Source organism: Semicossyphus pulcher, unplaced genomic scaffold (genome assembly GCF_022749685.1).
Source record: "Semicossyphus pulcher isolate SPU_LCO1_2020_fin unplaced genomic scaffold, fSemPul1.0.p SCAF_4, whole genome shotgun sequence".
Classification (NCBI taxonomy): Eukaryota; Metazoa; Chordata; class Actinopteri; order Labriformes; family Labridae; genus Semicossyphus; species Semicossyphus pulcher.
In genome coordinates this window covers 24,525,865-24,541,152 of record NW_027211715.1, presented here as the reverse complement: position 1 = coordinate 24,541,152, position 15,288 = coordinate 24,525,865, and the positions used below count along the sequence as shown (strand labels likewise).

Sequence of the window (15,288 nt, the reverse complement as noted above, 5' to 3'; positions counted from 1 at the left end):
GGTCAAAGGTCGTAGTCTTGGAACGTTCGGAACGTTTGATTCTACAATCTATTTCCGCGTTGTTAGCATTTTAGCATTAAGCTATCTGCTCCCTGGAAACTAGTTGACTTCTGTGAATTCATTCCACCTCTGGCCGTCCTTTTCCTCTCGGACGTTTCTTCGACAAAGAGAGAAACGCTCTCATTGTGTTTGGGGCAGAAAGTGTAAGCTATACATGAATGAGTATTTACTGTTTTGATTTGTTTATATCTGTAAGTGCTAACGTCAGACCCTGCTTAATGGGCGGCTAACTAGCTAGCTCCAACCATATAGTACAGACAGAAGGTTTTAATTAGTGTATGATGAGGGATTATCCGGGTTGATGGGGAGGACACATCGGGACAGATGTTCTCTGCGTGGTGTAAAGCTGTCGGTCATTCTGTGGACCTTAAAGCTTAATCAGCTGATGTGTCAAGAATGAAACTAAAACTATTTGTATCACAAAGCTGATTTTATCATGTATGGTAGGAAACATATAATGTGTGCGAACTAAGAGGATGATACCAAATATATGACTGTTAAAAATTGTGTCGAAAATACTAAATTATTATTAAAATAATAGTGTGCATTGGTGTGGGATATTTTATGAGTTCATGAGAATAGAATAGCTAAAGTCAAGAGTAACCACTTAGAAAACTTTAACTTAAACCACGTGTCCATATGTATAGTATCTACATTTTGTAATAGAGTTAGAAACAGACAGATACAGCACCACATAGAATAAACTGGGACTTTTGTAACAGCGATTCAGCCTGTGTCCATTTCAAGGAAGTTTGTTTTTGCTTTCATTATAAATGCTGTTTGCTATTTCACTGAGAAAAAAAAGTCTTCCTTATATAATCTTTTCTTTTTGAATAATGTCTGCATCTCACCAGTTATTTTAATATGTAGTGTTTTATTTATTGTCTGTGTCATGTGTATCAAATGTAAAAAAATAATAGAAACACATAATTTGAAATTTTTATCTTAATTTAAAAAACATGTAGATGCAAAAGCACATCCAGAGATACGAGGTAACAAGTTGTAAAAGGCTATGTTAATTCCTAGGTCACCTGTGTATATTTGTGTTGCTCTTGCGGACATACTGGCTTAAGTGCTTTTCATTCAGCATTTTGACACATCAAAACTTCCATTATAAGGCTTCATATCTACTATCATAAGCCTTATATCGTAACCCTCTCATGAATCCATCTTCAGTGAAGTGGAATTCAGTTAGAAAATTATATAGATTTATTTTTATTAAAAACCTGCATCATGAAGATTTTTTAGTCATTAATAATTAAGGTCGACCTAATAGATTTTTTGCGATCTCATAACACACAAACGAGAGCAGCTGTAGTGTTTTCTAGTATTGAACTTCAGTGGAATTTGCACTTCGTTTAGGCCCCTGGGAACACAGCAGCCTCTAGCGCACAGGCCTCAGTAAAATGTGGAGTAACAGTGCAACATTTGCCACAGTAATGACACAGACATCGGAGTGTCCGCCTCATGCAGCTGAGTCACTCAGTGAGACTTCATATCAGGGACTCACAGCTGGAACTGTGGCGGTGGTCGGCTGAAGATCAGCAGCTCCTTCGATGAAGCAGCACGGAGACGTCTGCCCTGGAGGCTGCCACCTCAGTAACACTTTCACCGTTCATAACATGTTGTCTTAGATTAGGGCATGGTCCAGGTTTTAACAGATATGTTTGATTGTCAGTTAGAGCAGATGCTGCTGTTTTAACAATCTGGATTTAGTTTTAACTTGAAACAATCCTCTCTGTCTGACGTCTTCAGTTCTCATGTGCTCGGCTGGTTTCCTCACAGGGTGTCAGGTCTGGTCCAGGGTTGTTGAGCGGTTAATGCACAGAGTAAAGAGGCTGAAAATTGACGACAAAACAGAAGACGGCAAGAAAAGGTATGTGACATTTTCAGCTCACAGCTGCCTGAACTTTATGTGTTTCAGTTTCATTCATTTTGAATAAATGAACCATCTTGTTTGCTGCCCAAATACTTTCTGTATGTTTTAAAATGAGCTGAAGGGCAAAATCTATATAATGACATTTATATAGTGCCAGCCATGTTATGAGGCTTTACGTTGGACACTGGACACAGCTTTGTTTTGAGCTAATTGCTAAAGTTACCATTCTAACATGCCGATGAGTAGCAGGTGGTTCTTATCCATCCTTCATCCTCGTTTAGCACATTTGTAATGCTAATATTTGGTAATTAGCACAGAATACATCTTAAGCTAATTAGACTGTCATTGATGTGTGCATATATTTGATTATGAAAAGTGTAGCACAACTTAACAGGTTTATTTGCACAGTTGGTGTCACTAAATGGAAAGTTAAGGGATCAACAAATTGGTAAACGTGTCATACATCTGCATCAGCATGAACATCAGCTAGTTTAGCTAACAATATTAAAGTAACAATCTCAAACTTTTTCATTTAAATAAATGTTCTTTAAGTAACCGAATGAGGTTACACATGTGATTCAGAAGATAATTCTGAACGTCTATAATCAAAGACACACGTTGTGTATATTACATTGTGATGTTACTGGAGTTGTGTGTGATCTATTCAGTCTTTGTGCGTCCGTCTGCAGCGTCAGAGAATCCCTGGCAGGTATGATGGGGGTGGACGAGCTGTCGGACAGCACAGAGGTGGTGGAGATGGAGGACGTGAATCCCACACAGTTCCAGGTGGAGAAGCATACGTGGGACGGCCTGCGGAAGATCATCCACAACAGCCGCAAGAACACAGGCGTGGTCATCAACAAGGCACCGCATGACTTTCAGTTCATCCATAAGGACGAGGCCAGTCCGCACTCCCACCGCATCTACTACCTTGGTGAGCTCAGGGACCTGAAAGCTCGTTGTTGAAAAAAGGTTCATTTAAAGGCAGGCTCTGAAGTTTAAACATAAGTGCTAAATCTTGTAATTTTCCACATTAAATGTAAAAATGAAGTCAGCTCACTTAAGACGCTCTTAGTGAGCGCTGACTTGTGTCTGCAGATTCAGCTGCTTCCTCTCAGTGGCTTTGAGAGGTAGCATGCCTCTGTGAATAATCTGTGGATACAGCTGGTGAGTCAGAGTTGCCAGCTTGCAATTGTGTTCAAACTCATTTGATATCCAAACAGCTGCAGAGGATCTATTCAGAGAGTGCTGGGTAAAATGTGACACTCGACCAGGAAGTCATCAAATGCTTTCTGCTCTTTGCTGCCGCTCGAGCAGCTTCTTCTTATGTGTGACTCAGAGATCTTGGTAGCCGGGTTTAAAACAGGTTGAGTGAAGGATACTTTGCTGCTCCAGTCTGAGCTGGTTCGGTATTACCAGTAGTACTACGCTTATTACTCTTTCCTTATAGTGCTTTTTTAATGCTTTTAAAGTAACAAGTATGAAGGTCTCTAAGTTGTTCTCTCTGGGGGCGACTACAGCGAAATGCATTAGTAGCAAATGTGTTTTTGAAGCTTCTCCATAGTAGCCATTCGCTCGCAGAAGTAACATGAACAAGTGAGCTGAAGAGCAAATCTGTTGTGTGAGCACCCCCTGCTCCTCTGTGGTGGAGCAATCACTGCCGGCTCATGGAAAACATGCCGTTAACTGTCAGACACTTGTTATGTTGCTACCCTCGCCCTGTTTGTAACACTACCGATGCAGGCTTTCATCAGTGGGCTACAGGCTCCATCACCATCGTATTAAATCAGTCAGCATTAGATAGTGACTTAACAGACTTTTATTTACCAATAACCCAGTTATTCAGGGGGTGTTTTTTCTTCCTATTGTTGTACGTGATAGCAGAAAAGGTTTCAGCTTACTCAAACTGCTCACTCTGAGTTTAATGGTTTTGGTTCAAAATCAAAAAGCTGCTATCTTCCATCAGAGTGTGATTATTACGCAGGAAGAGGACGACGAAGATGGAGGCAGGCAGGTTTAGCCTGTTTGTTCTTACTGTACATGCAGATGACTGGTAATCAGATTTATTAATATGCTCTCTGTCCTGACAGGAATGCCTTACGCCAGCCGGGAAAATGCTTTACTCTACTCAGACATTCCCAAGAAGGTCCGTAAAGACGCTCTGTTGGTTCTGTCATGGAAACAGCTGCTGGATCACTTTCAGGTGAGAGGATTGTCTTTCCTTTTCCCTCACTCTGACTTTTCAGTGTGAATAGTCTAACTGAAGGATAATTGAAAATCCCTCTTGGAGCTTAAAACCACAGTTTTCAAACTCCCCCTGAAGAAGTGCTAACTTAAAGACAATGTGTGGTTGAGGTTTATGTGTTGCTAAACAGCAGTTCTCTCTTTAGATTCCTTTAGTAATGTTTTCTTACCGTTTGTTTGTTTTCCATGCCCTGAACAAACTCTCTTTGACATTGACCTCGCTCGGCCAGCATTGTCACGCTGTGTGTCCTCCTGTCACCTCTGACCTCAGGCCAGCCCTCACCACGGGGGCATCTCGCGGGAAGAGGAGCTGCTGCGAGAGAGGAAACGTCTCGGGGTTTCTGGCATCACCTCCTATGATTACCACCGACCCAGCGGCCTCTTCCTGTTCCAGGCCAACAGCAGTCTGTACTACTGCCGTGACGGTGGAAGCAGCAGCTTTATTGTGAGTCAAAGGACACTTACACAGCACAGAATGACAGACCTGCAGTGGCTGATGAGGTCGCTTAATTTGAGAATTCTACGTCTTTTCTTCTTTCAAATTATCATATTGTGAGTGTAGAACTACAGCGGCTGTAAGTCCTCCATCTTCCCTGTGTTATTTGCAGACTTCTCCTATGGAGCCTGTTGAGATTAGAAGCCTGAGTTCAGGCACACGCATGGACCCCAAGATCTGCCCCGGGGACCCCAACTTTATCGGCTTCATCAACAACAATGACATCTGGGTGACCAGCGTTGAGACGGGTGAAGAAAAGAGGCTCACCTTCTGCCATAAAGGTCAGGATGGAGATAGTCAGATGTTCTTACCTGGAACCGAAAAGTTTTTCGCCAGAATATTTATTTTTTCGTTTTATTTTAAGGTATTGATAATCCAAAAGAAGACCCCAAATCTGCTGGTGTTGCCACTTTTGTCACACAAGAAGAGTTTGACCGCTTCACTGGATACTGGTGGTCACCAGCTGCTCGTGAAGGTGAGAGAGTCAGAGAGACTTTTTTTTTAGCAACAATCAGAATCAGTATAATCATCATCAGGGATGCATTTTTCTGCCGATATTTCCAGCCGATAAAAACCACACTAATTACGCCTACATGCTCGACGATTCCCTAAAAAAGAAAAGAAAATGTTACATACAAATAAATACGGCATTTTGTACATAACCTAAGTTTAAGTTCTTTTCTTATATTACAGAAAGCACTGCATTATGTTACAGGGGAGACTTGATGTTCTCTGCAATTAGGTGGAAAAAAACATGTGCCTAATATATCGGCAATCTGCAAAATGGTTGGAAACTATCGGCAAAGAATTCAATATCGTGCATCCCTATGTCTGTGGATTGCAAATGATGATTTATAGCATAAATAAGAAGATATAATTCATATGAGAGTTTTTAAAGCTTTAGCAAATGCGTAAAACAAAGACAAAATAGTCCGTAATGGATCAGTCATAGTAATAAGTTTATCTGTGTGGGTCTTCTGTTCTTGCTCTCTCTCTGCTCTAGAGTCGGATGGGGGTAAGACTCTGCAGATTCTGTACGAGGAGGTGGACGAGTCTGAGGTTGAGATGATTCATGTTCCGTCTCCGGCTTTGGAGGAGCGAAAGACCGACACCTACCGATACCCACGCGCAGGTACACAGGCACGCAGGCACACTATAGCTTTGTATTTATACGTTTAATATGTTGTGTGTGATGTGATGCTTTTGTGGTTTTCTGGTTTTTCTGCGTGTTCTTTTAGATTTAAAGCACATAAATTCAATGAGAGTTGCAACACATCACCTGCATGCACCAGCACACTTTTTAAAATTATTAAGACATGATTGTAATTGAAAGAAAAGTAAAATAAAAATAAATAAATATTTACCATAAGATGTTAAGTTAAGTTAACTGATATGGTCATACTATCTTTTTAAGAGTGCAGTCTTTCAGTTTGCGAGCATGACTCATTGATTTCACGTTTAGATTGTGAAACGCTTTCCCGACAGCCCTGCCCTTTGACTTTCGCCTGCTCTTACATTTGTTTTGCTCGTACTTAAACTGTGTGCTTGCTCTCACGTACATTGTTGCTTGCACATATTTCCTGCACTCTGGCTCCAGCTCTAATCCTCCCGCTTATAAAATGTCTGCTCTGCTCTAGGATTCATTTTTCAAAATCCTCCTCCAATAGAATGCCAGCTGTCATGCCGGTCAATTAAATGATCTTTGGCCTGTTGCAACTTAACGACAGCAGTCTGTAGATTTTCTGACAAAGTCTCAGGATGATTGGCCCTACGGTTTCTAAAGTGTTAAGATAGCATCTTGAGACAGAGTCGCATGCCACCGCTGAAGCGAAGATGCACATGAATTGAGGGTTGATTAAATGATGAAAGAGTTTTGAATCTAAGACGAGTCGTTTTGGGGATCATTTCAAAAGTTTAACCTCGACTGGTACACAAGCTTTTGAGTTTTGGTCTTACATATTTTGCTGCATGAACACTCGAAGGGGAGAAGAAGAAGAATGGGAACAAAAACAATAGAAAACATGCTTGAAAGATAGGTGAAACAAATGATGTTAAAGGGGTTTCATGTGTGTTTATATTTTGACATGTAACCCAGTTTGTTTGTTTTCAGGCAGCAAGAATCCTGATATAACTCTCAAAATAGCAGAAATCAGGACGGACAATCTCGGCATGGTGAGTGCTCCTTCAGTGCCACAAAACTTAAATGTTTACCTGAAAGTTCTTCAGAAAATGCTGAAATGACAGCTCGGTGTTGCTTCTCTTTTAGATTGTCAGCACACAGGAGAAGCAGTTACCTGCTCCCTTCACCAGCCTGTTCCCCGGTGCTGAATATATCACCAGAGCGGGATGGACAAAAGACGGACGATAGTAAGCTTTTCTCTCAAAAAACATATCCACCTACAGCCTTTACGCTTTGCTCTAGATGATCCAAAACCCTGGAGTCACTCTACTGCATATGCTCACACCTGTCTCAACTCTTCCTCTGTGTGTGTCAGTGCGTGGGCGGTCATGATGCACCGACGGCAGCAGCGCCTCCAGTTGGTCCTGCTTCCTCCAGCTCTTTTCATCCCTGCACATCAGGACGAGGCGAGCAGGCAGGCGAGCCTGGAGGCCCTGGGAGACGTCCAGCCCTTCATCATCTACCAGGAGACCAGCGACATCTGGATCAACGTGAGGCCCCGCACCACAAACACCTCTCCAGACTCAGAAGATGATCACATGAAAGCTGAGAGAACTGTTAATGACTGTTCTTCTGTTGCAACCCATCATGACAATCATTGTGTCTTTCAGGTCCATGACATCTTCCATCCTTTCATCCAAACCAGTGATGATGAGATCACCTTCATGACAGTGAATGAATCAAAAACAGGTTTCTGCCACCTGTACAAGATCACCTCAGTGTTACAGCGGGGCACCTACAGCTGGGCCAAAGGCTACACACACTCTGAAGGTAACACCATCAGCCAGCACCGACTGGTTTACTTACTGTGATGAGGAAAACTACATGATACAAGAAGGGAGGCTTCAGTTAGTTCTTGTAGTGTCTTTAGTTTAAGCCAAGTATAAAGCAACATACTAACCAATTTATTTAACTTTTTAGGACTAATCGTTTTTATGTGTTTAAGCCACAAAGTTTTCAGCTCATGGTTCAACTTCTTTTTTGTCATATAAATAATAACTACAGTAAAGCAGTCGTTGGCAATGACTCTTATCTTTTCTCCTCTTTCACCAGATGATTTCAAGTGTCCGGTCAAAGAGGAGGTGACGGTTACCAGCGGGGAGTGGGAGGTGCTGGCCAATCATGGAGCAAAGGTAGAGCCCACCTGTCTGTTCAAGGTGTAACTTTCTCCAGAGCTGCACTTATAATCCACCACGGCCACTTGTCAGATCAATACAGTTGTAAATAACGTGAGATATGCTGCATGATGGCTACCTTTAAAGGGGCCATATCTTTTAAAGGGATATTCTCATATTTTTCATGGGTTTCACATTTTTGGGTCTTTATTGTTCACAGTGAAAAAGTCAAAACTGCATAATTCTGTGTTTTTCCAGAATGACATTTTTAAAAAGGTCGCCTCTGAAATGGGCCGTTCAGAACAGCTGCAGGTTTCTACGTAGAACCTTGTTTTCTCTGAAATCAACCAATCGTCATTCACGTCATTCACCTCAGGCTGCCTTCTTGCTCTAACTTGTAGTCAAGTCGTTGTCAAGATTTCAACTCACCATTCCGACACCACCTGGGAACTCTTGGTGCACTCGTGTTCTGGCTTGTACATATAAGGCCGAATAATCGATCCTAGAGCAGCCATGTTTTCGACAACTTTGGAGTGACGGTGCAGTGCGGCCGCTTGCACGCATGGAGGAGGGGCTACGCTGTAACTCTAAATACTGTCAGCCGATCATGGCTAAGGTCTGACCTTTGAATGGCAAAACGGCTTGTTCGTTTCAGGAGGAAGGAGAGGCTCCGGAAAATAATTAAAATATGTATACAATTTCTAAAACAAAACAAGCTTTACCAACGTGACTCAAAAATGCATTTGAATAACAGAAAATTGATCGCACAGCTAAAATATTTCCCTTTTACAAGAGTTGAATGTTTGGGTTTGTTGTTTCACGGCTCTTGCAACAAAAAACAACTGAAATAAAGGAAGTAGTTATGAGGTCTTCATAATTTCACAACAACTATTAGTAAAGAAAGTGTTGTTTTTTTTATTTTTCATAACATTAAGAGGTTTTTCTTGCTCCTCTGTTTGTGCAGCGTTCGTCCAGTCCTCAGATTTGGGTGGACGAAGCAGCAAAGCTGGTTTACTTCCAGGGAACCAAAGACTCTCCTCTGGAGCATCACCTTTACGTCGTCAGCTACGACTCACCGGGTGAAATCGTCCGACTCACCAAACCTGGTTTCTCCCACAGCTGCTCCGTGAGCCAGGTATACTGACAGACACAAATACGCAAGAACAAATATACACACACACACACACACACACAGGCGGACGCTGTTTAATTCTTTCTTGTTGCATGTTTCTTCCCTTCAGACCTTTGACTTGTTCGTCAGCCATTACAGCAGCTTGTCCACGGCGCCCTGTGTGCACATCTACAAGCTGAGCGGCTCGGACAGCGACCCGCTGCACAAAGAGCCGCAGTTCTGGGCGAGCATGATGGAGACTTCTGGTACTGAAAACAAACGGCACATAACTTTCTTTTTTTCAGTCAGAGATAACACAGATATCTTGTTATTAAGCCCAGTTAAAAGTGTTTTGTTATCACATTACATTAAATCAGTTTATGTTGTGATTTTGTGTCTGCTGTGTTTTTTCCAGGTATCTCGTTCGACTACACTCCTCCTGAGATCTTCAGCTTCACAGGGAAGTCGGGCTTTGAGCTGTACGGCATGTTGTACAAACCACACAACCTGGTCCCCGGCAGGAAGCATCCCACCGTCGTTTTCGTCTACGGTGGCCCGCAGGTTTGATCTCCTCTGCTTTCTTGTCTTTTTGAAATGAAATAATTCATCGTAACATCATCCTTATTTAGTCCGAATGACATGGATCTTTATGTTATTTTTTTTCCTCCTCTAGGTCCAGTTAGTGAATAACTCTTATAAAGGAGTGAAGTACCTGCGGCTGAGCACGCTGGCGTCTCTGGGCTATGCTGTGCTGGTCATCGATGGGCGGGGCTCCTGTCAGCGGGGACTCAAGTTTGAAGGAGCTGTGAAGGACAAAATGGTAAACACTCCACAGATAGACTCAAAGTAATGAAGACAGTTTTTACTGACCCACGTCTTATAAAGGAAATGTAGTGATATTGACTTTCGTTTTTTACCTGCTGCACCATGTTGTCATTAGAATTCACATCACATTTTTCCTGGAGTTTAGTTTTTGTATCACTTTTTGTAGACTTGTATGTACGTTACTTCAGGTATATTGTCGGTGTTACTGAAAGTTGAGTTCCCCCTCTGTTCTCCACCAACCAGGGCCAGGTGGAGATTGAAGACCAGGTGGAGGGTCTGCACTACGTGGCTGACAAGTACAAGTTTGTGGATCTAAGTCGAGTCGCCATCCACGGCTGGTCGTACGGAGGCTTCCTCTCCCTGATGGGCCTCATCCACAAACCTGACGTCTTCAAGGTCTGTTGTTGTGCTGAACTGAGTGTTGTACATTTTGTATGCAAGTAGGAGTCTTTTAACAGTAGATATTAGTGATTAGTGACTTTATCGGCATTGGCAGATATGGCACGAGTGTGTGCGCGCAATACCTGCACAAAGTTCTCAACCATATACAAATAAAGACTACGTGACACGTGAGTGATCAGACACGTGACCTTTTGTTCAACACCTCTTCTGTCAAGCGTGAAGAAGGGAGTAAGATGTCTGCTTTATGGCAGTTTTTGGCCACTACATTAGGAGCAGGCATGATATCAATTCCACTACAGGGGAGACTCGATGTGCTCTGCAATTAGGTGGAAAAAAACATATCGGTATTGAAATCGGCATATCGGACATCGGCAAAAAATCCAATATCGTACATCCCTAGTAGATAAGTTAATGAAATGTTTGCATTGACTGGAATTTACCCATTAGAGACGATTCACCCCTAATTTATTTATTTACTGTTTTAACTGCGTTTCAACAACAACTCCCCCACGCGCTACTCCGTTTTGAAGTTTTGCAATTACATCATTTAACTGTTATTTACTCTAACAATCTCGTGACTTCATGAATCTGGGAAGATTAAACGCCAGACTCACTCTGCACTTTAAGCTGCTTCTCCAAAACAATAACTCGCTGTAAAATTGTAAAATGCTTCTATCTAACTTCCTGTTTACTTTTTTTTCAGGTTTCCATCGCAGGAGCTCCGGTGACGCTGTGGATGGCGTACGACACGGGCTACACAGAGCGATATTTGGACACACCCGAAAAAAACCAGAAGGGATACGAGGCGTGTTCTGTCGCCCTGCATGTCGACAAACTCCCCAATGAGTAAGAGCTCATGTTCAAATACAGACTTTCATGTTAATGCTTTAGATTTTTTACATTCAGTTAGTATCAAAATCAGAAATACTGATACAATATGATGCTGTTTCTTCTGCCACAATATACCACTGATTCCAGTACATTTGTAGGCGAAGGTTAGAAGTGTGTAAATGTGCGGTTGAGGTGTAATATTTGATCTGATTCTGCTTTCCTTTTAGCTGCAGTTATAGTTACATAACCATGTTTTCATGTGAACATAAGAGAGGAGAGTGAGAGCTGTGTCTTTGTGTGAAACACAGGCCCAACAGGTTGCTGATCCTTCACGGGTTTCTGGATGAGAACGTGCACTTTTTCCACACTAACTTTCTGGTGTCTCAGCTCATCCGGGCCGGGAAGCCCTACAACCTGCAGGTAGGTCATTTACTCATGTAGCGAGTTGGAATCTCCTTTTGTTGTTTATTTTTCAGCACATTTAAGTACAGTGATTATTAAAATAAAAAAAATGTAGATTGGAATTAAAATTAAGGAGGCAATAAAGAGAGAATTCAACTTCCTGTTTTCCCAGGTTTATCCCAATGAGCGACACAGCATCCGATGTCCGGAGTCCGGGGAACATTATGAGATTACGCTGCTGCACTTCCTCCAGCAGAACCTCTGATAAGCCTTCTACACACTGAGCCTTTCCCCCTCCTCTCCTCGTCTCCTTTCCTCCTGTATTTAAACCTGCTTCACTTTTTTCCTTTCACTTGATTTTAGGATCTCTTTAATTCAAGCTATGCCAAACCTGATCACACCTCAAGAGCGTCAATTAATCATGCAAGAGACCATGTTCTGACTTAAATATCACATTAAGTGAGACCAACAGAGTGAACTCTTAAAGTCTTCCACTCTGTTGTGGAGGGAAAACTGCTGGATGCTTTAAGCCCTGAAACAAGTAGGGGGCGCCATTCATCCAGATCAGATAATATGAAAGCTATATATGAATTATGTTAAAACACTGCTCCGAACACCAACAGAACAACATGTCAGCAATGCAAAAAGCACACAAGTGGACCTGCTGTGTCCCGGAGAGTTCTCCTATTTTGTGCCATTCCTGTATCTTACTTTGTTTTTATGGGACCCGACTGATGAAGTTATCGTGCGTCTGTCTCTGTGAATAAACACTGGAGTGAAAATCATAAACATGAAGCTCTATAAGAACAAATAAGCTCTTTGACCTCCTCAACCCCCCCAGAGAGGACTTTTTATGTGCTGTGCCACACTTTAGTGTATCTGAAAAGAAAAGAAATGTACATGCCACATTTTTATTGTGTATTAAAAACATATTTTTACGGATCTTATGCATTCATAAACAGCGGAAATATGTAGCGACCTGTTGCTGATTCACTCACGCGCTTGCTTTTATTTCTCGTGGAGCTTCTTTTTTCTGCTGCTGAAGACTTTTGCACATCTTACATGTTTGCCTTGGTGCCAACAAACATACCTGTAACATGATGTATGACACGGCTGTTGGCAGTCTGAGGTGCCTTGCAAGAGTTTATGAGCTGATATCAGGGAACTGTCTGAGGACCTACGACGATGAAACGCCTTGTTACATGTGTGTCTGATGAGCTCCCATCACCTGTACGCCGTTTAATGTTTCTCAGATGTTGAAGAAATAAACAGAAGTGAACAATCTTTTTCAAAGTCTTGTCACCAAATGAAATGATGTATTCATCTTAAATAAGTAACAAATAAAAGTTTCACGAAGGTTTAACAATGGCAAAATCACTACGTTAGTTAATCTCAATATGTGTTTGTAATGCTATAAACATTTTATTAATGTTCTGAAGAAGTTTATAAACGGTTAACAAGCTTATAAGTGCTCATGCATGTCTTATAATTTAACAATAAACAGTGTTTGATATTGTTAACACTTGCTAACACATGATGCATTATGGGTATCTAGGGAGTCTTATAAGGGTCTTTCGGGATCTTAAAGGGTTAGGGTTAGGGTTAGCAGGGTTATCTTAAGTTCAGTATTTGTAAACCAGAGCCCTATTTGTACAAATTTGTGTGTCGAAATGACTCAAAGGAACAAAATCGGTCCAGTAGCCGCGTTGTAGGTAGACCTAACATATTTACATGCATCTAATTTCTTTACCTAGAAATGTCAAATGTTTCTGGTTCCACAAAAAGGGTCTTACTCTTTAAAGGTATAATAAGTAGGATTTTGTCAACAGTACATTCAAACTGGGCCCTTCGTCACCTGAAGGTCACTCTCACTCTCTCGTGCGAGAACACGCCCAACCCGCCGAGCTAACATTGACAGCAGCACAGTTACATTTGCGCTAGCATGCTAACCGTGGGTTAGCTTGTCCTCTCCGGTTAAAACAGAAAGAAGGCCCACTCTGCATCGCTCTTTCGCCATGTTCCTCGGTCTGAATGGGGCCCAGTTGCTAATTTAACCACTCCCACACTCACCTGTACGCTGTGATTGGCTCAGGGAACCACAACAGCGTCCCTCCTGAAAATGCCCCATGCAAAGCAAAAACAACAGAATAGATGCAGAGGGAAGGGTCTCACAAGGGTCTGCAGACACACTCACCAACACACGTGTAGAGGCCCATAAGTGATTGTTTATATTATGTTATATTTGTAAAAGTTTATATTTTATTTTTCTAGGAAAATCCTACTTATTATACCTTTAAAAAAGGACGATCTTTGTAGGGATCATTTCCGTAATGTTTTGGACACCTGGAGAAACAATCTGAGCCTGTCAGTGGGAAAAACAAGCCCTTTTAGTGGACGTACTTTGATCGGGTGCAGTTGTCCTGGATTATGTTGCAGCCATTGTGGCTACGGCGGAGGCCATCTACTGGACCGATTTTGTTCCTTTGAGTCATCTCGACACTCACATTTGTACAAACAGGGCCCAGGTTTACAAATACAGAACTTCTCCTTTAATATAAAGCATCACTGCCTTTTAGATGGGATTTTTCTGTTAACGAAAGAAAAGTTCAGCCACTTCTGGGCCTTTAGATAGATGGTGAAGTTCAAGGGAGGGTTATGATGGGAATTAAAGTGAAAATTACAACACAAATCAATGTAATTGAACAATAAATGAGCTACACTCTACATACAGCAAATGTTTCCGTGGAAGTAGCGAGAAAACCTCTGCTGACAAGGACATGTCCGTTTAATAGATATAACAAAGAGAAAGCCAGGTCACTTTTACACAATCATACATTTACTCAGACACTTGATGAAGACACAAAGTTACCAGTTGCCTGAATGCAGCTGTTATTTTTATGCCGTGAAGTTAAAGGTGGAAGCAGCATTAAAAATATAAGAGTATGTATCCTGTAATGTTGTTATCCAACCAGGCAGAGAGGCACAACACAACTTGTAAAACAAAGTGATCATCAAAACTGGCAGAGAAATTAACTAAATGTTGATTCATTTAACTCTTTTTCCATTTCTCACCAGCAGGGGGCAGCAGTTAGCGCCAAACAAATCCTTGCCAACCCTTAGAAACTAATGAGACGTTCAACAAACATAGTATGAGCCAAATGATGCGTTGGAAGCCACCAAGAGACAAGAATTAGAAACCGATCAGCCCTAAACAACATGCAGAAGTTCAATTTAGGTGCAAAAACACCAAAATACATTTAAATTTCACTTTGCTCTAGAGCTGTTATGTAGGATGTGAGTTATTGTTTTACATGTTAACAGTTCATGGTTGATCATTTATGGAGAAACATTTAATTTCAGCATGTTGAGACATTAATTTAATATTAATTAACTCCAGTTAGAAATATGAGGACGTGTTTACAGGCTTGCCTATCACGTTTTTTTTTAATTCTTTAGAGACATTATGAAACTGATAATTAAAACTGATGTGTTTGTTTGTCTAATATTTCCCCTTTAAAGACCCCTGACAGGCTTTAATCAACGATTATACAAGGTATAAAACATTTTAGGAACTTAAAATGTGAAATATGTTTTTGTTTTATTTTTTGACATCAGGATTATGTTTGGTGTCGTGTGAACTGCTTTTCCATAAAACACGAGCAAAGAAGCAGGATTCATTAAACCTTTAAAACTTTATTTTCATCCACTTCATAAAATGAAATATAAAAAGTTTAGAGTGAACAC

The 15,288-nt window shown here is 41.4% G+C and overlaps 1 protein-coding gene across 1 annotated transcript; it reads left to right on the top strand.

Annotated features, from left to right (window-relative positions):
• Nucleotides 1-98: 98 nt before the first annotated feature.
• LOC138607610 (dipeptidyl peptidase 9-like) lies at nt 99-12,916 on the top strand. Its single transcript, XM_069680247.1, has 21 exons — nt 99-203; nt 1,846-1,936; nt 2,629-2,873; nt 4,030-4,142; nt 4,455-4,628; nt 4,792-4,960; nt 5,044-5,154; nt 5,683-5,811; nt 6,790-6,851; nt 6,946-7,046; nt 7,175-7,349; nt 7,470-7,629; nt 7,912-7,991; nt 8,938-9,108; nt 9,215-9,350; nt 9,500-9,645; nt 9,758-9,904; nt 10,153-10,305; nt 11,015-11,157; nt 11,451-11,562; nt 11,717-12,916. The coding sequence occupies exons 2-21, from the start codon at nt 1,881-1,883 to the stop codon at nt 11,807-11,809; spliced, it is 2,676 nt and encodes an 891-aa protein (XP_069536348.1). The 5' UTR covers nt 99-203; nt 1,846-1,880; the 3' UTR covers nt 11,810-12,916.
• Nucleotides 12,917-15,288: the final 2,372 nt, after the last annotated feature.